At 36.5% G+C, this 26,146-nt stretch overlaps 5 protein-coding genes across 7 annotated transcripts; 1 reads left to right on the top strand and 4 right to left on the bottom strand.

Annotated features, from left to right (window-relative positions):
• Nucleotides 1-1,270: 1,270 nt before the first annotated feature.
• On the bottom strand, nt 1,271-6,959 carry LOC106750574 (aminopeptidase N-like). The gene is made up of 11 exons (XM_014631014.1): nt 6,738-6,959; nt 6,463-6,587; nt 5,314-5,790; nt 4,859-5,042; nt 4,347-4,485; nt 3,634-3,715; nt 2,914-3,296; nt 2,553-2,827; nt 2,129-2,319; nt 1,702-2,004; nt 1,271-1,391 (listed from the first exon to the last, which is right to left on the bottom strand). Exons 1-11 carry the CDS (start codon nt 6,957-6,959, stop codon nt 1,271-1,273), a joined length of 2,502 nt encoding a protein of 833 aa, XP_014486500.1.
• A 1,203-nt stretch (nt 6,960-8,162) lies between these two features.
• On the bottom strand, nt 8,163-14,383 carry LOC106750573 (aminopeptidase N-like). Its single transcript, XM_014631013.1, has 13 exons — nt 14,203-14,383; nt 13,634-13,695; nt 12,998-13,488; nt 12,008-12,481; nt 11,575-11,758; nt 11,080-11,218; nt 10,614-10,695; nt 9,985-10,337; nt 9,620-9,894; nt 9,305-9,492; nt 8,882-9,193; nt 8,502-8,571; nt 8,163-8,312 (listed from the first exon to the last, which is right to left on the bottom strand). Exons 3-13 carry the CDS (start codon nt 13,486-13,488, stop codon nt 8,163-8,165), a joined length of 2,718 nt encoding a protein of 905 aa, XP_014486499.1. The 5' UTR covers nt 13,634-13,695; nt 14,203-14,383.
• An 885-nt stretch (nt 14,384-15,268) lies between these two features.
• On the top strand, nt 15,269-18,382 carry LOC106750576 (alpha/beta hydrolase domain-containing protein 13). Of its 3 annotated transcripts, none has more exons than XM_014631018.1 (6): nt 15,269-15,292; nt 15,856-16,136; nt 16,409-16,640; nt 16,845-17,038; nt 17,489-17,649; nt 17,939-18,382. In XM_014631018.1, the coding sequence occupies exons 2-6, from the start codon at nt 15,971-15,973 to the stop codon at nt 18,209-18,211; spliced, it is 1,026 nt and encodes a 341-aa protein (XP_014486504.1). In that variant the 5' UTR covers nt 15,269-15,292; nt 15,856-15,970; the 3' UTR covers nt 18,212-18,382. The 3 variants fall into 3 exon arrangements, with proteins under 3 accessions (XP_014486504.1, XP_014486502.1, XP_014486503.1); XM_014631016.1 differs by lacking the exon at nt 15,269-15,292 and adding an exon at nt 15,400-15,508; XM_014631017.1 differs by lacking the exon at nt 15,269-15,292 and adding an exon at nt 15,515-15,631.
• Nucleotides 18,383-19,912: 1,530 nt separating this feature from the next.
• Nucleotides 19,913-22,686, bottom strand: LOC106750580 (leucine-rich repeats and immunoglobulin-like domains protein 1). Its single transcript, XM_014631021.1, has 4 exons — nt 22,565-22,686; nt 20,979-22,063; nt 20,349-20,539; nt 19,913-20,234 (listed from the first exon to the last, which is right to left on the bottom strand). Exons 1-4 carry the CDS (start codon nt 22,662-22,664, stop codon nt 19,967-19,969), a joined length of 1,644 nt encoding a protein of 547 aa, XP_014486507.1. The 5' UTR covers nt 22,665-22,686; the 3' UTR covers nt 19,913-19,966.
• Nucleotides 22,687-23,051: 365 nt separating this feature from the next.
• Nucleotides 23,052-25,775, bottom strand: LOC106750579 (DNA polymerase delta subunit 3). The gene is made up of 3 exons (XM_014631020.1): nt 25,432-25,775; nt 25,107-25,353; nt 23,052-24,918 (listed from the first exon to the last, which is right to left on the bottom strand). Exons 2-3 carry the CDS (start codon nt 25,164-25,166, stop codon nt 23,611-23,613), a joined length of 1,368 nt encoding a protein of 455 aa, XP_014486506.1. The 5' UTR covers nt 25,167-25,353; nt 25,432-25,775; the 3' UTR covers nt 23,052-23,610.
• Between the last annotated feature and the right edge of the window lie 371 nt (nt 25,776-26,146).

Below are 26,146 nucleotides of genomic sequence, written 5' to 3'. Positions count from 1 at the left end.
ATCGTCGTTACTTTTGCATATTCGTTGCATCAGCGATAAAATTTACTTGCCATAGCAAAATTAGAGAATTGTTCATAATTAAAGCAGAAAAACAGTTTCGTTGCTAGAATAGAAAAAATTTTCCGTGTGAATTTCCCCTTAGAACATGTTAATTTGCTATAAAAATAAAATAATGTTTTCCTACTAATTTACTAATCTGTTCTTAAAGCGAAATCATTTTTAAATGTAGCCAAATTTATGAATGGCAATTAATATTCTTAACAAATCATTTTGCTATTCACGTATATAATAATTGACAAATTTTGTTGCCACAGCATAAAATTAGCTATGCCAGCAAATTATTTTTCTCCTTCTATATCCGTGAACTTAATTAAATGATGAACTAATTAATCGAAAACAATTCAGAATTTTAATGTATTCGAAATTGATTTCTCCTACTATTTCAACCCAAGAACGGTATCACTCGATGTCGTCGCAACATCAGTTTGAACAGTGAGCAGAATCTGAAGGTTTAGAAATAACTCGCAAAGAATAGCGATAGACACGGATGACATATATTATCATCCCGACGAAAACAATTGTTCAACAAACAATTGTTCCGTTAAAAAAATAATTAGTTACCCCGTCCTTTACGGTTTATGCTTGTTTAATGCTTTGGTTATTGCTTGCTTCGTTTGATAATAATGGAATTAACTATTCTTTGTGCGAGATCGATCGACCATAAGTCAACAATACTTAACGTTTTGTTAATTAATTATCGTCCTGTGCACCTCAACGTCGATGATGTTTGAAATACACGACATATGTTAATTGATGATAATAATAATAATAGCGACAATAATAATAACAATGATGATAATGCAACGAACTTACCCAAGAAGGTAGGAGCTATGAAGTAAAAAAAACGCCAAATTAACATGCAAAGTTAACAATAAAATTTATTTGTACGATTTAGGACACGTGTATAATTCTTAAATTTATTTAACCGTCATTTGCTGATTGATCAGCATTCTTCTGCAAAATTTTCAGTGTGGAAACGACTATTGAACCACTCCTTTTGCTTATCTATTTGATTTCCTCGGTAGGCAATCCAATCTATAGGTTGGTCCCTCAAACTGGGTATTTCACGTATGTATTGTGATATCTAAAGCAGATTATAATACACCAATTAATATTACTTCGGCTTGCCCTCAGGAAACTTTATAGCGGGGTTTTACATAATAGTTGCAAAATAGTACGCGCGGCGCATATGCACTTAATTGAAATTAATTTAAAAGGTGCGCATGAATAAGAGTGGGATGTGTAAGATCGTGAAATTTACCTCGTCAAGTTGACACTTGGAGTACACGCTCATATAAATGTGAGTTATTTTCTCCACGGCGGTCATGTGTCTGTAACATTCATGGAACAGATTAGCCGTAATGTGTCACGACAAACATATACAGGATGAAGCATTTATTATCGCTACTTCACATATATTCAAGAATAATAAAAATAATTGATTAATGACTAAATGAAAATAAGAAAAATTAACATTTACACAAGGTGTTCGAAATGATGACCATTGCTATTAATTTTCCGTCAGAGATAGGTTTTTCTCCTACTGTCATATTTTGAAGATAATCAAGATGGTAATAATTATATTGCTCCACACTGTAAGATTGCGAACGTGGTAGAGAAGAAAAAAAGAAGGCTCCTTACCCTGGCAGTATATTGTTGAAATTGCTCAAGATAAATTCGAGTATTTTAGGCTTTCTAGCATGCATCTTCACAAAGTCGCGGAAGAATTTTTTTAACCGAACGCTTTCGTTCTGTGTCGCTTCAGCTTTGAGTAGGAACATTTCTACTTCTTTCCGGAGCAAGTCAACGTCTTCGACACAAATCATATATTGAAAAATATCTTTGTTCTGTGTGCGTAAAGCAGACAGAAGTTCAGATAAAGTGTAATTGTGTACGTGCATCAGACCCGCGCAATACATCCAGTCGTTCCACAACGGCGACGTGCTACGTAGAAACAAATAAAAAAGAATTGCAATAAATATTTGGCCACAGTACCAGCCACATTCAAGTAGTTCTACCAAATATTGTAATGGTTGAATATGGGATTCCCGTTTATTTGGATAATTACCCTTCATTTTTGGGACCATGGATGTGTATCTTCAGTTTTTCGTATGCTTTTTCTCTGCAATTAACATGTCCATGTCTGCAGGCCCAATTCAGGAGTAATAATCTCAATGCTCTCAACATTTCATCGTCTTCAGGATTCTCATAATATCCTATCTTCATCAAAACCGAATTCGTGAGTTTCAACATGAGCTTCTGGAAGAATCGTTAAGTAATATTAAATTTTCTGTATGTTTCGTACATTACGCATGTGTTACTTCGAAAAGTTTGTGTGCCTGAAAGTTATGGGTACACAAACTTAATACTTCGAATTCTACGTCACAGTATCGAGACATTTTTGTCTTCGTTACTCCATATAGAAAAGAGAAGTTACACAGAGAAGTTACACAAAGTAGTTACTACATTGAGAAGAAGAGAATAATATTTACCTTAAATTGTATACTTTCTGCAAAGTTGAAGAAGGGTGACACATAATGCAGGATGTTCATCACACTGTGCCATACTATGAAATTCGTCTCATCTTGTAAGTAATTGATTAAACCATAGAAGACTATGTAACTAAATTTGCTCTCCATTAGAAAATGATACGCATCGTCGACGATTTGAGCACGATTCAGGACGTGTATCTTCGTGTGATCCTTGTTATTCAGGTGTCTCGAGATTTTCACCCAATTGTTATACTCGTAGTAGACACGATAGTAGCCTATCGTAGAAACAAGAATCAGTTCCTTGAATTGTTTTGTAATGACCGTGTCCAGTGATAAAACCGAATGAAGTGTCGATACATACCGAATTGTTTCACATTAAATATAACTAGATGATCTGGTCCTCCCCCATGAATATCGAAAGAATCGTTAAGATTCCGTGACAAATTCTTGAACGACATTTGTAAATGTTGCACGAAACGGATATTCGGTTTTTTCTCGAATATTACTGGTGTCGGCCATTTATTTGGTTCAATTTGGGAATATCTTACATCAAGTGTTTCAACATTTATCCTCTTGCCACCAACAGGCTCTACAACAGCCATTATTGGGTAGCGTCTTTGCGAGTACCACACATGCATTATCTTCGTTATTTCCCAGTAAGGTCTTATATGTCCAGAAGGTAACTTAAGCATTACTTCCTCCAGGATGTTCAAGAAATCGATTGGTGTGGCGGAACCGTATGCGCTATGCAAGTAAAATATATTTATAAATTATTAAGTAAAATATACATTATAAATATATTTTATAATGTCGAACATGTAAATATTGAACAACATGATAATGAAAAACAACATGAGATTTTAAGGTAACGAGATACTTATTACTTCGGCAATCCATTTTGTCAAATAATTCATTTATTCCCTAGATATTTATATACCAAAAAATTCCAGGAATTTATAATACCTTTGAATATGAAGTAGAATTGTTATAACGAAGTAGATCGCATTATTACATCTCAATTGATAAACTTTACTATATTGCACATAAGTCATATTATATTGTATTGCGACATATTACTTACTATTTCTTTATGTATTGCACAAGTGCTCGTCGCATTATGTCTTCTGTGACAATGCATTCCAACATCTTTATCATAGCAGATGCTATGATATAATGCGAGTCATAAGAAATGAAAGAAATAAAATTAATTTCATTTAAATGATGAAAATGTTTAAAGTAAATGTAACCACAATATGCGTTTTAATGTTTATTTCATAAGCCCTATTGATATAGTGGATAAGTATTGGTTCTAAAATTGTTAAATATGTTTCTATTGAATTATATAATTATATAATTCTGATATAAATATATTTAGAAAAATAAGTTTGGGCTTTCGGGAACTTGTTTTCAACAAATTTGTTTTTCTAATGTGTAACTTTCCACAGAGTGTAAAATTACTATCATTTGTTTGCACGTGCCACCATGGCTCTCGGCAGAAATTTTAATTTATATGAATCTTCGCGCGCACGAAATCTTCTCCGTTTTTTCTTGTTTACTTATAGTAATATTAACACATTTTGTACAATTTTATTGTTTTGTGCATATTTTTGTATTTTACTAAGGTTAAATTTGAAAACAAAATTTTTACTTTTTGCTCAAAAATCGCTCCAAACTTCAACTACATCTTTGGGAAGGATTGTCCCAATTATATTTAACCTGTATAACTTTACCCTCATCTTATCTTTATGCAACGAATATACTTATGATTGCATTGTGACATGTACACGTTTTTACCTTTCTTATAAATGAGAGATGAATAAAACGGATCATAATCGTGTATAATAGCCGGTACATTCACTTCAATATCATTATGGAGTGCAGGCTGTAGAACCTGTACTACAAAAAGTTGCGTCATGACATCTTCGCCGTATTCCTAAAATAAAAAGTTGTGAACGATTAAAAGACGAGAAAATATATTAAACTTAGCTATACATATTTCGTTTTTACTACAAACAAAAATGATGTACCGACACAAATTTTTATAATATATCAATAAATGCATGGTATCTACGTTCAATATGGAATGCTTTAACATTCTACTGAATGTTTTAAACTCCAAGAAAGGATTGCGACAATTTAATCATCATTGTTTTTTCTTGTTTCAAGGACATATTAATAATAGCTTCATTAAGTTTGATTAGGTTCATCAAGCCTGACAGATCCAAAGACGTCCGCAAGCGACTCTTTTAATCTAATTGCAGCCGCATGTTACCAATGCTAACGAAATAAGTGAAAAGGAAAATCACCTTTCCAGCGATTTTATAACCTAGATACGTTGCAAATGCACGGCTAAACCAGAGTTGAGACCACGTCATCGGGCTGACGAAACTCTCGATGCATTGTTGTGCCATTTGGTTAGCTATTTTCTTCCACATTGCAAGTTTGAATCCGGGAAAATGCAAATTTCGTTTGTAAATGAGATCACTTTCTCTGAAAACCATGATTTTTAATGAGACAATCACATTGAAACTCTTCTCGCGTTTTCATTTTGGGCATTAAAATAATTTGAAACTATTGACAATTCGGAATGCGAAAATTCTGTCCATTCAAGCTAATTTCTACATGAAATGATTATACTTTTGTATATATATATATATATATATATGATTGAAACGTGGCAAATGCGCATGTTCCGGAGAATGTTGATAGAATCTCTTCTCGTGCCTGCTCATTCTCATAGCATTCTAATAAAACACATTACCTAAAAACTGCGAATCGCCCACCTCCCACGAGATTGCTTGTCAAGTTCTGATACGAGAGAATACGCATTATCGAATTTCCCCACTTGTGTTTCGTATAAGTATTTAAAAAGCCATTAGCTCTGTTAGCGATCTTCAAGACTACTTTCACGTGGTTCTGCACGTTCTTCGCGTGGTGAAATTCAATGTTATTCCTTGTCGTGCAATTTGTAGTGGTTTTAACAATCGCGATCGTCACGAGGTAGGTGGGCATGACGGGAGTAATGTAGAAGTCCGTCCTTTTTGTCCGTGTTGGAACTTTTTCAACCTCCTTCCCGGAGGAACTGCACGTTTCATCCCTATGCGGCATGTTCGAGAAGACCTGGGCTTTGGATGAGTGTACGACGGAGATGTTGAAGGTTGTCTTGAATATTGGCTGGTCCCAGCATGGGAATAAACTTCGAGCACCGATCGGTTCGAAAACCGTTATATACTCTGACCTAGTAGCATGTCAACATCATTTTAACCGCAATAGAACCTCTACGTATTTGTGAGACATTAATAATCATCAACATTAATAATCAATAAACCGATGCTATTCTCACGACAGATGAAATCGGGCAGTGTTAGAGGCATTTTTTCAGTTAGAATTTTTCACTCAATTTGACGGTCATCGGTTTTTCGATAGATGTGCAAGATTCCGATTTAAACATGCTTAACCCTTTGAGTACTGAATTATTTTAAGATTTTTATGCCCATGGGACGGATTTAATTTGTCGCTATATGGATTAATATGTAAAAGTAATACATTTTATGCCCAAGTAAGCAGATGACGAGTCTCTCAAATGTACCGAAAGGGTTAACACCACGCTGGAAATGTTTTGCTCGGCGTTTTTTGCACGCGTGATATTTGTTTATTTTGTTCTCGAAACAACTCGATCTTTACTCGACGCTTTAACGTTTGTTTACGTCCATTGCATCGCGTGAAAAATATATAATTGTACATATAATAATAATTAACAACTATAGAAAATGTAGCTCGCACATAATCGCTAGACTGATCAGTTCGATGGAGATTAGAAATTATGAACCTCATGCAAATCTGTCGATGTATTGCGCTCGGTAATCAGTGCAGAAAATGAAAGTTTCTTTGTGTTTTATCTCTTACTTACTTTGAGGGCTTTTCTAAGCTTTGGGTTCTGACGAAACCCCGAGTGCTATGTGAAACGGCTTCAAAGTCGATGTTCAGCGTGTAATTCCCAGGAGAAAGTTTTTCGCGAAATCTGAGAGCAAGCACCTGCGTATGATTGCAATACTTATAACTTGTCCGATTTACGAACGTATATCGACTGTTATGATTTCCTTCGTGCTTTAGAAGCCTCAATAATTCGAAGTGTATGTTCAAGTCGTGAGCGTGAAAAATTATGTACGCAGTTGCACGAATTACTTCGAGGAGTATACTGCTGTACCCGACGAAGACGTCCTTCTTTTGTGTTAGCACGATATTGTAATGTCGTGGTGCTACTTGTAAAGGCAAACGATAATCGAATTTATCGAATATACAAGTTTGCGGATAATCGTCGGTTTCATTCAGCTCTGCAGTGGCGAGTATCAGAATAATGCTGAACAAAAGCCCGAAGAACGCCAGGCTACTTCTTGTTCCTGACATCTGTGAGAACGTTTTTTTTCTTTTTGACAGGGAAGGTGAGACAAAAAACGTACACGCACACGTATATACGAAGAAATAGAATTTTACTGTTTTAGCAAAACCACATCGTTGCATATTCGTTATGACAGCAATAAAATTATTTGCTATATTTAAATTATAGAATTGTTTATAATTAAAGTAGAAACAACTTTGTTGTGTAGAATTGAAAAATGTTGTGATTGGATTTCTCCTTATAACATGTTGATTTGTTGTTAGGGCAAAATAGTGCTTTCATTTAGAGCTTTAATTCTACATTTAGTGATTTGTTCTTACCGCAAAATAATGTTTAGATTCAACAAAATATATCCAGGGAATGACAGTTAGAATTCTTAACAAATCGTCTTATCATCCGCATAGTAATTGACAGATTTTTCTGCGACGTCGTAAAATTTGCTGTACCAGTAAATTATTTTTCTCCGCGTATGTTCGCGAATTTAATTAAATAGTAAACAAATTAATTGACAACGATTTATCATTAAATCGAGTCTGCTTTTTCCTACCTTTTTAAATTAGCAATCAGGACTCGGTGTCGTCACAAAACCAAACTGATCGGTAAGCAGAGTTTCTAGGCTTATAAATATCTCGCAAAGAATAACGTTATATTAACAGACACGACGACACGTATCGGCATTCGGGCGAAACGAACGGACGTTTTAAATTTTAAATATTTGTCCCGTCTTTCGCGGTTTTATCGTAAGTTTCGTCCGACAATAGAGGAATTACTGTATTCTTTACTTTTTTTCGATCAAGATTTCTCGAGATATCTTAAGACAAGTAAAATTTAACATTTAGTTAAATAGTTTGTTAAATAATTATTATTGTGCGCAAATCAGCATCGATGATATTTGAAATAGCGAACGTATGATATATGATAATCGCTAATAATAATAATAATAATAATAATAATAATAATAATAATAATTTCTGCTGCTGCTGCTGTTGTTGTTGTTGTTGTAAACGATTATCATATATCATAAATATTTAACAAATTATTTAACTAAATGTTAAGTTTTATTATGATAATGATAATGGAACAAACTTATCCAAAGAGGAAGAAATATAACACAAATTGCAAAATTATCATTAATATTTATTTATGACACATTGTCGATTTAGGACACACGTACAATTGTTGAATTTAAACAAAATTCATTTGTTTATTGATCAACATTCATTTATAATACGATTGTTGTGGAAACGACGTGCAAATATATATTTCTGCTTATTTATTTGATTCAGTCGAAAAGTAGTCCAATGTTCAGCCTTAGATCTCTGCATGTACCAACTTATTGATCCATTTATGTATTCCGATATCTAAAGCAGATTGTTTAACGCATCAATAAGTAATATTACTTTGGCTTACCATCAGAAAACTTTGTCGTGGCCTAATCTCTTATATAACAAGCAAGACAATTCGCAAGACAATTCGCACGACGCATGTAGGACTAATTAAAAATGATTTAGAATATTCGCATAAATAAGAGTGGAATGAGTGAAGTTTACCTGGTTAAGTTGACAAGTGGAATATAAACTCATAATAATGTCAAGTATTTTCTCCAGTGTTGTCATGTGACTGTAACATTAATGGAACAGGTAAGACTTAAATAGACACGACAGGAATATACAAGGTGAGGCAATAAATATTACCACTTCACGTATATCTTCGGAAGATAAAAATACTTTACTAATGACTAGACGAAAATGAAAAAAGTTTATATTTATAAATGGTGAGTGAAGTGATGACCACTGAAATCAACTCAATTTTTATTATAGACATTTTCCTCCCACTCTCTCATATTTCCAAGATATTTAAAGTGGTAACAGTTATTACCTTACCTTGTATGGATTGCGAACATTATAGAAAAGAAAAGACAGCTCTTTACTTTGGCATTATTTCGAAAAAAGCGTGGAGGATGTAATCTAGGATTTGTTGTTTTCTGGCGTGCTTCTTCACTACGCTGCGATATAATGTCTTTAACCGATCAGTCGACACTTCAGTCCATTTACCACTCGATCTCGTGATGATCATTGACACTAACTCCTTGAGCAGGCTATCGTTATCGATACAGTCACTGTATTGCAACAAATGTTGGTTTTTTGCTTGTAAGACACGATCCCAAGTTTTATGCACAATGAACTTGTCCGCGGTCATCAGACCAGCGCAATACGTCCAGTGCTCCCAGCCCGGCAAAATGCTAAGCATAAAGTGACAAAAAAGAATTACAATAAATATTCCACCTCAGAAGTCTAATAACGATTTAATGGCTTTACGGAATGTTAAAATAGTTAAATGCTCGGATAATTACTCATTGCTTTTGCCATTGATGTTTGCTTTCAGTTTGTTTTGGGCTTTTTTTCTGCATTCATCATGACCATGTTTGCAGGCCCAATTCAGAAGTAACAATCGTGTAGCTTTCAGCATCTCCTTGTCGTCGGGACTTTCATTGTATCCGATCTTCGACAGAGCCTCACCCATAACGCCCAGAATTAGTTCCTGGAAGAATCGTTTATTAATATTAATTTTGTACATCGTGCGCGTATTACTTCGGACATTTTGCACCTAAAAGTCGTCTGAACTTCGTGGTATCGAGTTTATCCTTGAATTTGTTACTAAGTTATACCTTGAATTTTGCACTTTCTGGGAAGTTGAGGAATGGCGACATATAGTGCAGAATGTTCATCATACTGTGCCACACTATAAAACTCGTCTCATCCCTTAAATATTCGATCAGCTCGTAAAAGTCCACATAATTATATTCACCATTTATTACAAAGTGATATACATCATCGATGATCTGAGCACGATTCAGAACATGTATCTTCGTGAAGTCATCATAGTTTAAATATCCTATGATTTTTTTCAAGTTGTCAAAGTCGTAATAAGTGCGATAGTAGCCTGTCGTAGAAACAAAGGAGTTTTTATTTTGGATTGTTTTCTAATGAGCCTTTCTAGTAACGAAACAGAAAACGAATAGTCGGTACTCACCGAATTGTTGTACGTTAAATATAATCAAACCGTTTCGTTGGTCCGCATTAATTTTCAGAACACTATTGTGCGCCGAAGTGTTCAGCCACATCGTGGATAAATTTCGCGCGAAATTTAACTTTTCTGTCGTGTATGTTACTGGTACTGGCCAGCTGTTTTGGGATTGTCTTCTTTTATAAGGTTTAATGGTAATATCATTATAACTTCGTTGAATAAGCAATGTTGGGTGACTTCTTTGCCCGAACCAGGTGTGCATTATACTCGTTATGTTGCAGTTGCATTCTACGTTGAATTTTTGCATTTTGTTTTGCAGTGCCTTCAAAAAATCAGTTGGTGTGGCGGAACCATAAGCACTGTGCGAGTGAAATATTTTTCACATTAACTATACAAATATCGAGCAGCATGGCAGCTTGGATAAGCGTAATGAATTACTTCGGTTATCCATTGTAAATAATTTATCCATATATATTTATTTACCCGAAAATTTAAGGAATTTATAATATAATTTAAATCTTCAAATTGGATGTTGAATTGTGATTACGTAATAGATCGCGTTATTACACCACAATTAATAAACGTAAATTGCAAAAAATTTGTAGTATTATGTCGTATTATGATGCATTACTTACTAGTTCTTTATGTACTCTTTAAGCGCTTTCCGCAACACTCTCCGTGTAGTGACATATCCGAACATATTTATTATAGCAGAGGCTGTGATATAATGCGTACCATAAGAAGTGAAAAAAATAAAATAAATGTAATGTAAATTTTAAATCAATTATAACGCATTATATTTTTTTATTATTATTTCATTGCCATTGCCGATATAGTAAATAAACGTTAGTTATAAAATTATTAAATATGTTCTTTCCCCATACACATTGAACTGACATAATTAAATTTTAAAAATTAATGTACTATAAAGTAAATTTCCAACATATATTGAGCAGCTGTCGGGATATGACGTGCCTTATGTTGCTTGTATTTAATTTAAACGATTGTTCGGTATTATTTAATCGATATGAATTTAATCCCAACTTATCCTTTACCAATGAGCATATTTATGATTAAATTGTGATGTTGCCGCGTTTTTACCTTTCTTGTAAATAAGAGAAGAATAAAACGGATCATTATCGTGTATAACAGGTGGTACATTCAGCTCAATGTCGTTATGCAGTGCAGGCTGTAGAACCTGCACTATAAAAAGTTGCGACGTGATATTATCTTCTCGTATCTAAAAGCAAAAATTGTAAAAAATAAAGAGACCTGGAAATATGCTAAACTTAGTGATACGTATTTCGTCGATGCTGAAAACAAAAATCAGATATCAGTACAAAATTTTGTAGTATAGTATAATAATATTAAATATTTATATAATATATTGAACAGTTTAATTTCTACTCAGTGGTTTAAACTCCCCGAAATTATTGCAACAATTGAAAGATCATTTTTATCTTGTAATTTATTAGCATATAATGGACGGATTCATTAAGTCTAACGGATCGGCATGACAACGTCCGCAAACATCTTTTTTCGTTGCCTAAATAAAGTCACATGTCACTAATTCGAATAATATAAAAAAACAATTACCTCATCAACAATCTGGTAACTGAAATACGTTGCAAATGCATTACTGAACCATTGGTGAGACCACTCCAGTGGGCTCACGAAACTCTCGATGTTTTGTCGAGTTATTTGTTTTGCTACCGTTTTCTGCACATCAATTAGGCGTCCGGAAAAATGCGAATCCGAATCATAAATGAGATCACTTTCTCTGAAATTCATGTTTCCAGATATGACAATGTTGAGAGTTCTTTCAAGCGTTAATCGCAGACACTAAGATAATTCGAGACTGTTGACATTGCGGAATGTTAAAAATTTTGATCGAAAATTCTGCCCGTTAAAATTGATTTCTGTGTTAAACGATATTGCATATGCTTATGACAAGTACACAGAATTCCGGACTGCTGAATCTTTTCTTATGCCTCCTTGTTTTTTTTAATATTCTAGTAACGCGCATTACCTGAAAACTGCGAATCCCCAGGCTCCTACGGCATTGCTTATCAAGTTTCGATACGTCAAAATATAAAATTTGTCATTAATCCACAATTTATTTATGTTAGAACGTAAAAATTTATTTGTTTTTTTAACGATCTCTTGGATGTCAGGCATGTGTTCTTTCTCGAGTTTTGTGAGCCACTGTATTATGTTCTTCCCTGACACGTGATATAGAGCGGTGTCGACAATTACGATCGTCACCAAGTAGGTGGACATCACTGGTGTGGTTTGGAAAGTCGTCTGTTTTTGCTGTTGTGTCGAAATTCTTGAAGTATCTTTTAAATTAAACGTTTCATTCGTATGCGGCATGTTTGATAAGACATCGGTTGTGGATGAATGTACGACGGAAATATTGAAAGTTGCCTTGAACTTCGGCTCGTCCCAGCATGGAAACAAACGTCGAGCACTAATCCGTTCGAAAAGTGTTATGTACGCTAACCTATTCGCATTTGAATAACATTTCAACAAAGACGCAACCTCTACCTCTGTCGTGAACCGTTATTATTCTCTAATCTCACGTTGTTCTCGCTATACATGAGATTCGGGTAACGTTCGCAATATTATTTTTTTAGTTAGAATTTTCCCATAAATTCTACAGTCAACATTTTTCTATAAGTATGCAAACTTCTTATTTAACACGCTTAGCAACTCGTCGAAAATATTTGGTTCAATGCTTTTAACACGCGAGAAAAACCTTTTTACTTTGTTAGAACAACCTGACCTTGAACAGACGTGTTAATATTCGTTTATTTCATTTTTATTGCATGAAATATATAGTTATATGTTATAATAATTAATAACATATAAGGAATAGTATAGTAGTTCGCACATAATTGCGAGGCTTATTAATTTGATGGAAATTAGATATTCTTTACTTCACGCAAATCTCTCAGTATATGTACGGTAAACAGCGCAGAAATAACAGTTTGTTTTTCATATTTCATCTGTTACTTACGTGTTATCGGCTGATACATTTAGGTTTCTGGTCACGACAAAACCTTGGGAGCTGTGTACTTTAGCGTCGAAGTTTAGGCTTAACGTGTAATTCCCAGGGGACAGTTTCTCGTGAAAATTAAAAATGTGCACCTGCGGCAGGTTACAATAGCTATGATCCTTCCAATTTACGATCGTGTGTTCGCTGTCATGGCTTCTTTCATGCTTCCGAAGCCTTACTGATTGTAAGCTTATGAGCAAGTCTTTAGTATGAAAAATAATCCTCTCAATTTTGCGGATTACTTCGATGAGTACATCGCTATACCCGCTGAAAGTCTTCCCGTCTTTCTTCTGTATCAACAGGATATTGTAATGTCGGGGTACTATTTCTGACGGTAAATGGTAATCGAGTGCACTGAGTGAACAACTTGTCAAATACCCGCTGGCATCATTCACGACGGCGAATATCAGGCTGGCGCCGAAGATTAGAAACGTTACCCCAATTCCAGTCATCTGTAAGATCATTTTTTTCAACGAAGGAAATTAGACGATATACATAGATGCACATACGGGATTGTAAATTTCATTAAATAAATAATAACGCAATTAGTCGACAATAATTTATAGTATCATTGTGATCTAAATTGCTTTCTCATACCTTTTTAATCCCATCAGGACTCAATGTCGTCACAAGACCAAGTAGTTCAGTGAGCAATATCTCTGAAAGTTTATAAGTACTTCTCATAGAATATCGCAATACGATCAATAAATGAAAACAAATAACAATGTCCCGAGAAAACAAACAATCGTTCCGTTTCAAATTCCAAATCATTCGTCCAATTTTTTGCGTGTGTTATTCGAGGAAATTTCGCTCGATAATAACAGAATTACTGCGATTGCTGCTTTGCGCAATCGGCCGGAAATCAAACAAAAAACTAACAAAAATCAACAATAGTTAATATATTGTTTGTCGTCGTCGATAATGTTTCATATAACAAATAACAATAACGACAATGGAACGAACTTATCCTAGAAGGAGGAAAATGTGTGTCGCAAATTGTAACGTTAATAACCATAAAATTTATTTACGCGAGTTAAGACACGCGTACATTTGTTAACAACGGGACAAATAACAAAAGTTAATAACAAAAGTTAATGTTAATTAATAAAAATGAATTAATAAAAGTTAACATTTCTCGTTAATCGATTGTTGTCCACTGTACTCACTTTGTAATTTCAATTTGACTCGCGTTCGGCAATACGTTCGATATGCTTCTTCTCTTTCGCGTCATTTTCGAGTCACTCGCGAACGATTGACAATATAGTCGTTAATTAAATATGCATGCGTAAAATCGCACATTTCTTTTTTTTTAACTCGAAGTAACGACAAATGTTGCGGCATTCTGCACTGATGATTGGATAAGCAGTCGCGCAAATGGAACATGTGACTGCATAATAGACGATAGCCGACTGTGGAGATTCTCATTGTCACAAAATGACCGACGAATGGCAGAGATGCGGGACGTATTTAAATAGTGTTCTATCGCATCGTAACATCAAAGGATTCACGCAGTGAGTCGATGACATCCGAGCACCGTAACGCTTCATAAATCCATTGTCAAACGTGACGATATAATATATGCGGGTTTCGTTGAATCTCACTCGGTTAGCTCGGAAATGGCACGAAAATATTTTTAGGAAAACGATAGTTTTTTTTAGAAGAAAAGAGTAACAATATAATTCTGTACAGTTTCATTAAAAATACCATAATTTTTGTCATTCGAGAATAATTTTTTTTAATTGAGAGGAAAAAAATGGATAAAAAGAACGATATCTTCGAATTAATACAATTCTTAGTTTGAAAATGTCGTTATATTAAATATGAATACATTTTCAGTGGAATAATAAAGAGAATAATATATTATCTGGTTATCAAAAATATTTATTATTGTATAATTATTTTGTAAAAACAAGAGGAAAAATACGTATATGTAATATAATATTTAATAATTAAAAACGATCAGTATAGCTAAAACTATTCATAAATTAAATAAATATATTATAAGTTAAATAATAAATAAATTTATAAGTTAACACAAGCTCAAGTTAATCTAGTTATTGGAGAAATCAGAAATATTTATACATGATATTTTTCTGTTAGAGATAAATAAATAAATTTCTTTTTTGATCTGATCTTGCTGAGAAACGGCTTTGTATTTCCGCTCGACCTGCGACGACTTATACGCGCTCAGAGAGCTTCCTTCCAAGTTTTAAAACATGCTTGATGTCCTAACTGCGAGTGTCGATATTGTTCTTCGTAGGTAGCGATTAACATTTAACAAAACGCAGAATAATCCTTATCTTATAATCCGTCTCGTCTCGCTCGGTATTATTTCATATCTTCGTATGACGGGAACTTATCGACCTATCGTAGCCACGTTAGCGCAATTCGATTGTCGTCTGCGCATTGTAGGTTAGAATTTACTCTCAACCCTCATACGACCAGATTAAACAATCAAAATTGACATATAAGGTAGATTATAAACAGGGGCCCAACTTGGAATACGATAAAATCAACGAGTGCAAAATAGCGGACGGAAATGAGCAACGATTCAAAGAAACCACGAATTTCGACTGATTGTTGAATGGAATAACAGTAAACAAAAAATTAAAATCGTAGTTTTACATTGCTGTTAAAGATTACGGCTGCTATTAAGTAGTTGACTCGTTGCAATTAATAAAACTAAGGCGAAAAGGAGTTGTCATAATTAATCAGATGCAATTGTATTTGTCAAGTCTAATTGATTGAAGAGGTCTGCAAAAGAGCAAAGGAAAAAAGATCAGTTGTTTTAACTTAATTGTCCATGTTTATTGTCGCAGCATTTGATGGATCATCATGGTTGACTTCGGGCTGAGACGAGTCGTGCATTCTCAGAAAACTGTATTATCCAGGTAACCCAGATCTTCGGATCGTATATTTAACTGCAGCTGTGAGATGTCCTTCAGAGTACGACTAGCTCGCAGCAGACCTATGCGTTTGCTACGCAGCATCGCTCTCAAGTGCTGGGCCTTCTCCAGTGTCTACTTGCTAGTCTGCTTCCTCCTCTACTGGCTATATGGCGGAGTCTTGGCCTTCCTCCTGCTGTGTTTTGCCACAACTGGTTTGTATCAGATCCTTCTGTCTGCTTAGAGATTCAGGTTTAAATTTACAATTGTTATTTAATACAATGGTAGTGAAGTATGTAATTTTAACATGTAATTATCCAGGAAAAAGATTATCTATCTATGTGTATGTATGTATGTATGTATATATTATTTCTTCATTTATAGTTTATTATATTGTTTCTTCCTAAAATGAAATGATCTTGTCAATATTTTAATTAAATCTTTCAAGTTGACATTTTTAACTTTAAGTCACCTATTTTTATTGCAGGGATATTGTACCATAAAGAGGATCAGCTTCTCTACCATCCAGAACAGCCGGCGCATTCCAGAGTATATGTCCCTTCTCCTTCCATCTTCAATCTACCCCATCAGAGCATGTATATCAAGTCTGGTGATGGAACAATGCTGCACATGTTCTTCATTTCCCAACCGGAGGACAAGATGAAGAAGGTGCCCACTATCTTGTTCTTTCACGGCAATGCTGGCAATATGGGTCATCGGTACGCTATTATTTTCAATGTTGTTTTTGTGGTCAGCGCTACATCCGATGTCATTTATCCTGTCAAAATTTCTAAAACGCACTGTGTTTCAATTGGAGAACTTTTTCATGCTAAAAAAGAGCGATAGTCGCAGAAACAGAATTCAGAATGTTAAGTGTAGTAATGAGTGAGTATTTCATTCGTCTGCTTGTTTCCTTCTTACAGGCTACAGAATATAGCAGGTTTATATCACAATTTACAATGCAACATTCTAACGTTAGAATATCGGGGATATGGCTTGTCGCAGGGCTCCCCGTCGGAAGAGGGCTTTTATATGGATGCTCGAGCCGGCATCGACTATCTGTTCACTAGAACGGACATAAATACCAATGAAATCATAGTGTTTGGTAGATCTTTAGGTAATTAAAATCAAGTTTTACAAACTTAAGTTAAAATTTCGATTATATTAAATAAAAACTTGTATATATACACATACAATGAAGTTGACCTTCAAATGACCATGAATTATTAACTATATACATTGTATTAAATAACAATTGCAATTATTGACTATATAACGAAATTAAGGTCATCTTTTGTCTCCCTCCAAACCCTACAACTTTAATCTGAAATATTTTTCCGCATTTTCCATATTTTTCGAAATATTTGTTTGTTAAGATTAAAATGAATTGCCCTAATGTAATATATATATATATATATATATATATATATATATATATATATGTTACACGATATTATCTCGGATAAATGAAATATGTAGCGAAACCATTATTGATCCGGAATTTTATATATTTAAAATAAAATGTAAGCACACTTTTACATTGTTTTCCGTTTTACAATTCTAATAGGTGGTGCGGTGGCGATCGATTTAGCCACAAAAGAAGAGAACTCGCGGCGAATTTGGTGCCTTATCCTAGAGAACACATTCACCAGTATACCAGACATGGCCGCACTCTTCGTCGGATCCAAAATCCTACAATATCTGCCACTCTTTATATACAAAAATAAGGTGGGAAGCAACGAAATTCTATAGCATTCGCATACAATTGTATTTTCTCCTTCCCCCAAATTTCTTGTGTCAAAAAAAAGATTTCCACATACAACTCTCTCTCTCTCTCTCTCTGTCTCTCTCTCTCTCTCTCTCTCTCTCTCTCTCTCTCTCTCTCTCTCTTTTTCTTTCTCTCTCTTTCTTTCTAAATAATAAACATAAAATTTTCAAAACACATACTTGCCTCTCCCCCTCTCCCTCCGTGTATAAAAGATATAACGCCAACATATTTTCTCTTTTCATCTCGCAGTATTTGTCTATCCTCAAAGTGCGCTCGGTTATCGTGCCGACACTCTTCGTTTCCGGTCTGGCGGACACCTTAGTGCCGCCGCGCATGATGGAAGATCTTTACAAATCTTGCCGAAGTAGTCACAAGCGATTGCTTCCCATTGCTGGTGGCACGCACAACGAAACGTGGTGCCAGCCCGGATACTACCAGAACATCTGTGCTTTTTTGCACGAGCTCAGGGATAATCCGCTCCCGAGGGTGGCGTCTAGTCATTGGCACATAGACGATATCTAACGATGGATTGATTTGACTTCAGAAAGGGACATAATTTCAAGAGGGAGGAATTAAAAATAAAAGCATTCAGTGATAATCAAAGAAATGATTTGATTTCCTCCGAATCTTTTTTTAAAATATCGGAACCGAGTTTGTTAATTAAATTAACAAATTAGCTGTCAAATGTAAGATTTACTGTGTTGAATTGTGGAGAAACAGAGGTAATAAATATCTTTTCTATTTTTCCTCTGTGAAAATCTTTTAATGTCCTTTCTGATATCTTTCCGCTTCTTTCCAGTTCTGTAGTTATCTCTATCTTTATCATCTCCTTTCTTTTCTCAGACTTCTCTCCATATCTATATCTTCATTTTTCTTCTCAGCAAAATACCGTTGTATTTTAAACTCCGAATTAAGGATGTTACAAATCGGCCTTAGTAACATAAGAGGGGAAGATGCACATAAAAACACCTGCCGCGTGCGCTCCAGGCGTTACCGGTTATTAGAAGAAGATAGACGTAACGATTATCTGTCTCCTACTCTCTTTCTCTCTCTTAGGCGAGTTTGCTGTGATACAATGTTCACTCTGACGAAACTAAGTTAGTCTCGCACGCTCTTATGCTAAAAGCGTCGTTCTATATATATATATATGTATGTATATATAGTTGGAAAATTCGTTTCAAATTTCGCGCGCTCTACGTTGCTATGGTAATCAGTAAAAGTTGGGGGCGCTCCAGACGATTTTGTGTTTGCCAACAAACCTTCCTTGATCTGTAAGTCTGTCAAAAGAACCGCGCAGGCCTTCCTAAATGCAACCATTTCGGCAGAAATCAGGGCAGATGGAGAACCAGAAGGTCCATTTTCACCATATAATGTTATGTTGTTTCCAGCATGGTTTCACAGCTTCGCAGATCCTGAATGAAATGTCTTCTGTGTATGGAGATGTTTGCCTGAGATGTAGAGTGGCCAAATCGGGGCTTTTTCATATTTATATATATATATATATATATATATATATGATTAATATAAATATATATATGAAAAAAATTAAAATATTAAAATATTACGCGCGCGTTTTGGTCAACTCTTTGGCTAAATTCATCTTGTACGTTTTCGTGCTGAAATCGTTCTATCTCTCTTCAGCATGTATAATGAGAAAGAAAGAATATATATTTATTTATTTATTTCTATATTTCTATATTTTTTATTTTTCATTACATTGCTGAAGGGAGATAAAACGATACTTTTAGCACGAAAGTATGCTAGATGAATTTAGCCAAAGAGTTAACTAAAATATGCACATAATATTTTAATATTTTAATTCTTACCATCTTCTATGAATATCTCCTATAATGAATAAATCATTAATTCGTGTCATACAGTTAAAATATATCCTGTGTATAAGTGTGTATTCTTTATATAAGTGTAAAATTATAAAAAGAATGAAATCCACTCCTGGTCAACGTGTGTTTTTTTTTCAATAAATGTATCTTATCAAAATATATAAAAGTATTTCTTAACAACAGTGAAAAGAAAGCAAAATTGAAATAACTTTATTTTTAATTACATCAATATGTCCATTCGTATTTATGTTTTATACATGTACGACGTGCATGTTATTGCTTGACGGAAACCGCAAGAAAATGGTGGTTTCTTTCTTCATGAAGGAAATTTAAACAATTGTTATAAACTAGTAAAGTATATAATTACAAATTAGCACGATTTTACAATTATGACGCATACATTGCATTGAAATATATTTAAATATTAATATTCCTCCTAAAATCTCCTATTTACTCGTCTTTTCTTCAGTACTACTTTTCGAGTCAGCATAATGCCGATCATCATTAGAATTGCGAATATCGTGGCTGTAACGCCCAAGGCGATGAGCATCCCGCTGCTCGAGTTGAATGTTGTCTTTTGCCGACTGGACACTCCCGCAACATTGATGATCATTCTTTCGGAAAGAGCGCTGCAAAATTCCTTATTTTGCCACCGGTACCAATGGGCTAGCCTTAATTTAGCGAAAACAGGCGGTCCGGCGCACCTAAAATTCATTTGCACGTTAAATCAAGAAGATGGGTCGTTTATTTTATTCGTTATCCGTAAATAAAAATATTACGAGAATGAGGAAATTGTATTAATATCGATTTACATTTACCTCAGTTCCTCCAGCAGACGGGGCTGCGTCTTGTAGAGATAAGGAACCAATTCATCCAGCATCCACTGCAACGAGCAGTTGCAAACGAGCGGGTTACCTTGCAAATTGACGAGGTAATTCGGATTCTTATTTCTACTATCACTTATCAACCTCGATGGAAAGTGAGCGAAACGATTGTTGCTCAAATCTAGCTGGAAAACAAGGTACATTGCGTCATTCGCGCGTGTATCGATAAGACACACAAGTATTGTTCAAGACTTCAAGCAAAATGGACGCACGAAAAAAATGCTATTGTATCAATAGAATCGATCGACAGCACCACAATTGAAGTAAATCTTGATTCATAGCAATATTAATGCAACCAATATATATCGTTCTAATAGCTCGAAAATATTATTGAACTAAAATATTTAAAAAAAAGTCTAAATAAAGATATAATTGAATAGAAAATGTAATGTATAACTTTCTTTTTGCTATCAAGTTCAATAATTCGTGCACGTTTATAATATGATATTGTTATTGAATCAAGAAGACTTAATCCAATTATGACTCAGTGTTGACTGATTCTATTGACGCAACAGCCTTCTATCTCCGTACGCAAACTCCGGCTGTTGACGATGAAATACGTACAGAACACACATTCATGTATCGGAACGCATCCTCCGCGATGGCACGCAGCTTGCTGCAGTTGGAAATAGTCACATTGATACATCCGTTCTCCCTCGGCGACAATCTCCCGAACGTGTCTTCACGTATCTCCTCGATCGTGTCCATGTGACTCGCCTCGAACGCTTCCAGTTTCAGTTCCGACTGCAGTATCAAATCCTCCAGGCGATTTCCACTGACTTTGAGTACTTTCAGCGCTGGGAAGTACGTCGTGGAGATGGATTCAGGAATAGTTGTGAGATTGTTGAACGAAAGGTCCAACGACTTAATGTGCTTTAGCGTCACCGGCGGGAAACCCGACAGGGAGTTCCCCCTGACATTCAGATGCCTCAGTTCCTCCAACAACGTGAACTCTTCCCCCGTCAGGTCGATGATCCGATTGTTCTCGAGATTTAAAACATGGATTAAGATTTTCTTGGGCGCTTCCAGGACGCTGATGAGGTTGCCTTTCGCGTGTAGTTCCTTCAGCCTCAAGGGCAGGTGCACGAAGTTCAAGGAGAGAAGAAAATTGTCGCTGATGCGGAGACTCTTCAGGAACTCCATATACGCCAAAGAGGCTTCCAGGTTACTGAGGCTGTTGGATGAAAGGTCCAGGTGCTCAAGTCGCGGCACAGCATCCAAGAAGTCGCGGAAGTCGGTCAGGTTGTTGTGGGATAGGTCAAGCACCTTCAGACTCGGAAGCGTGCAGTACGAGCTTCTCTCCAGTCTGTTGATCTCGTTGTGACTGAGGTTGAGCCGCAGGAGGGCGGAATTCGTGTTCAGGATGGAGATGTCGAAACTCGACAGGCGATTGTCAGAGTAGCTCAGGTCTTCGAGGTTGTGCAGATCCTGAAAGATGACTGCGTGCACGTTTTCCAGCTGGTTCCCGGACAGGTCCAGCTGCTTCAAGTACTTCATCTTCTTCCGAATCTGGCTGGTCGATAACACCGCGCCCAAGTTCTCGGTCAGGACGAGTTTGTACAGGGGTTGACGCTCGTTCATAGTGATGAACTCGTAATTGAAACTTTCATCGACGAATTTCCCGCGGCAACGTGCGACCAGCCCCGAGTCTGTCGATAAGATAATGCGTGGGAGATATTTTAAGTGCGCGTGTGTGTATTTCCGAGAGAGAATCACAATGTAACAGCCTGATGAAAACTTTGCGATGTAGAACTTCAATGTGGAAGATTAATACGTAGTATCGATTTCGAACTTGTTTCTTCCTCATCCTTTACTTATCTCTATTCGTTATCTCTCTTGTACTCATCAGAGAAGATCGTTAGGTTCCTCTTAGCTGAACTGGATTGCAAGTTTCTTCATTCAGATTGAAATAAATAACATAATGTCGAGCATCGAAAGGAAAAAGACAATGACTATATTCAATAGAACACGTTTATTTTACTGTTGGAAAATCGCTGTGCTAAGATTGGATTATTCGTCTAGATCTAAAGGAATAATCCAATCTCAGCTTAGAAAACTTCCAACAGTTGCGAAATGAACATTCTACTAGATGTAAAGCCAGTGTTCCAGCGCAGCATTAGCACGCCTAAGAAGATCTCGTGTGATCTCACCTGTGTTGACACACTCGCACACTTTGCATATGTCGCATAAACATTCGTTGCTCCACACCGTCAGAACCAACAGTGTCACGATACTGGCGGTGTTAAACATCACGATGTATCAGGTTGTTACGGACGGGGTAACGCTTCCGAAGCGAGAGCTTCACCTGAACTGAGGGTTTCACAACTTGGCCATACAGTGAATACGCCTATAACGGGTATTCTGATAGCGTATCAGATATGATATGTGTGACAGATAATCGGCATCTTTATATTGCTCACTTTACAAACTTCGTTTTATCTCGCCCCTAAATTCATTTCACAATGCTGACTGCGCATTATTGATAACAATGATCGAAATAGCAAAATAGAAAGACATATCAGCCTCACCAGATAAAATGGGAGCATTTTAATGATCAGTGTTATTAGCGAGAGATTAAAATATTATCGATAAAGAGAAGGAAAGTAGGTCAGGAGTTTATCATTTTCCTCGTATGTATGTATTTCCTCCTCTTGATTTTTATTGCAAAGAAAAGGGTATAAAAGAAGATCATAAGTTCAATACCGTCGAGCAATTAAAATAAAAACAAACATATTAATATAATTAAAAAGTGCGATAAGTGCCAAACGTCGGATGGCTCATGAGGCGTTCACGTTGAAATTACATCAATGAATCAATGTGACGCAATCAACTGTCAAACGATGAGTGAATTGTTGAAAGCAGGTCATTAGGATTCTTACATTATTAGCGCAATCCGCTCTTTAGTGATTTTTACAAGAACACTTTACGACTGTTTTTTTTCTACTAAATTAAAGTTAATAGAATATTTTTTTTATTGAATAACATTCCGCATGGAGAACAACGTTCGACTTTTATCAGCCTTTTCTTCGTTTATATTATTATATTCCTTGGTATTTATGTTTGTATTGCTGATATTCATTTTGTATCATTTTATATTCGTTTATATTAATATTTATCCTTTTATATTCCAAATATTGTTGATAATCGTCCTTGAAACAATGATCAGGCACTTTCTGGCGACACGTTCTCCGCGAGCCTAGGGCGCCTTGAAGAACTTCATCAGTGTGGTCTGCTTCTTCTTCGCATTGTCGACTTTTGCCTGTGCCTTCTTCGAAGCCGGCGCTTTCTTTATCTTCTTCCTCTCCTTCTCCTCCTCCTCGTCCTCCGAACAGCTCACGTAAACGTGTACCTTTTTCGTGACTATGAAGCCACGGTCGTCCTTGTACGTCTCGTTCACCATCTTCAGTACCTTGCGTTTGCCATTTTCGTGCTTCACCGCCGGCGGAGACGGGCTCTTAGGTCTGGTGGGCGCCTCCATCTCGACCATAGCCACAGCTTCGGCCATTGGCTCGTCCACATCCGTGTCCACGTCGCTCTGCGCCTCCGAGTCGCTGGAGTCGCTCTGCACCATGATCCTCTTTCTCTTCTTGGCGGTGTTATCGTTCCCTTGATTCCTGATCCGTTTCTTTCCACGAGGCTTCTCCTGTTCCACGACTTTCTGGTTCTCGGGGACCTTTTCCTCGACCGGATCTTCCTTCTCTGGAATCTTGACCGGGTCTTCCTTCTTCTCTGGGGTCTTGACTTCCACGGGTTTCGGGAGGGACGACATCTTCCCGAAGAAGCTCTCCAGGCCTCCTTTCTTCGTCTTCTTCGTTTCCTCCGCTTTCGACGAGGTTTTCTTGGGCTGAAAACTCTCCGTGGTGCCTTTACTCTTCCACAATGGGCTCTTCTTCTTCTCGGAGTTCTTTTCTCCTTCTGTTAAATTCGTGCTTTTCGAAAGACCGTTCTTTCTCTCCTCGGACTCTTTATCCTTCTCTGCCTTAGACGTCTTCGACGCTTCAGGACTCTTCTGCTTGCCAGCTGTATTGAAGAAGTTATTGAATCCATTCTTCTTCGCTGCTGCCGCCTTCTTATCCACTTTCCAGTGATCAGTGGATTCCACAGGCTTCGAATTTGTCACTTTTTCCTCCGTAATCTTCAGTGCCTTTCCCCAACGGAAGAGATGCATCTCTTCATCAGTGCGCTCTACACAGGCGTCACATTTTATGGCACTGTACCTAACGTCGCCAGAGCCAGTGCTGGCGAGCAGCTCTAGATCCTCCAGAGGCTTGTGCACACTGTACAGGTGCTCTGAAATTATCTTAATGTATTTCTCCTTAGCCTTGGACAGATCTGCAGATTTCACAACTTCCACACGCATGCCGTTGTTGCTCAAGGTGCCTATTAATAAGTATGTGCAGTCGATATTGTTGTTCTCGCGATGCTTCTCGTAAAACTCCCACAAAATTTGCTTCGCTACGTTCACGTGGACCTGCAATTCCTGGCTCAGCCATTTGTAGGTAACCTGAAAATGTCATTGTGTCATACATCAATCAATTAGTCCGTTTCGATGCGAGTTAAATGCTGTGCTTCAAGAGGTAGATATTACATCTCGAAATATAATTTTGTTCACTTATATATGAGTGGGTGAATATGTATTATTTCTATTTGTATCAAATTCCTCGATCTCACTTGAAATTTTGATAAAATTACCAGTTTGTCGTGGTCGAAAACGTAGCCAGCCAGAACCTCCAGATGCTCGTCTGTGATCATTTTGAAACAGTCCCTTTGACAAGTGTTAATTTGTCAATAAAACATCTAGCTTCTCAAATTTGATCTAACCTCGTTTGAATCGTAACCTAACCTAACCCAAACCTAGCCTAACCTAATCCTCCATTTGACAGTCCACTAGCTCCACCACCACAGTTTCACCAATTTCAAACCATCAACTCTTTTGTCTCTAGAAAACAAGTTCTTCTATTGGATGTCGAATCTAATAACATCGTGTGAAATCTGAAAATTACTTATAAGAACAAACCTGAAGTACGAAGTCTGCTTCTTCCAGCTGTTACGTGTGGGGTTAGATTTTTGCAAGTATATCTTTAGATTTTACACGAACGTCATATTTTTCAAAATTTCCGCGAAAATCAAAGTAGCGTATTATAAAAAACGAAAATAGGAGATGGAAAAAAGGAAAATGCGATGATATGACCCGAAAAGAAACGTTTGTAAAAGAAGAAAATGAGATTATGTTGAGTGAATAATATCTCACCGGTAAAGAAACGAACTATACCCACGATTTAAATTATTATACTAAAAAGAAATTAATAGAAAGCTTCCAAGAAACATCACGTTGTTCCACTTCGAAATATATCTCATCGCATATTTCCCCATTTTTCCCCACCACGTGGCGCCATCTTCACGGGGCACCAGTGGCGCCGGAGGGGGGCGCTTGTGGCGCTCGCGGCGCTCGCGTCAGTATTCAGGCAGCAACTGTCTCGCAAGTCAGAGCGTTCTCAGATCTGCGTCTATCTCGTATCAAATAATTTGAGCAGCCGCGCATATTATCTTCGCGTCGCGAATCGCGAGCATCGCCAGCCAAACGCCAATCGACAGCGCTGAGACACTCGTCGACCGACCACGTCGCAGGGTAAATCGGGCAAGAGGCAACGGAAGGCCGGTTCAATCGACCGCTCTCTATCTGTCTCACTCTCGCTCTCTCTCTCTCTCGTGACGCCGACCGTGATCGACCC

The sequence above is a fragment of the Dinoponera quadriceps genome, unplaced genomic scaffold (assembly GCF_001313825.1).
Source record: "Dinoponera quadriceps isolate SergipeBrazil2010 unplaced genomic scaffold, ASM131382v1 scaffold5499, whole genome shotgun sequence".
In the NCBI taxonomy this organism is placed as follows: Eukaryota; Metazoa; Arthropoda; class Insecta; order Hymenoptera; family Formicidae; genus Dinoponera; species Dinoponera quadriceps.
The sequence above is the reverse complement of the archived record's forward strand: the minus strand, read 5'-3'. Positions and strand labels throughout refer to the sequence as shown.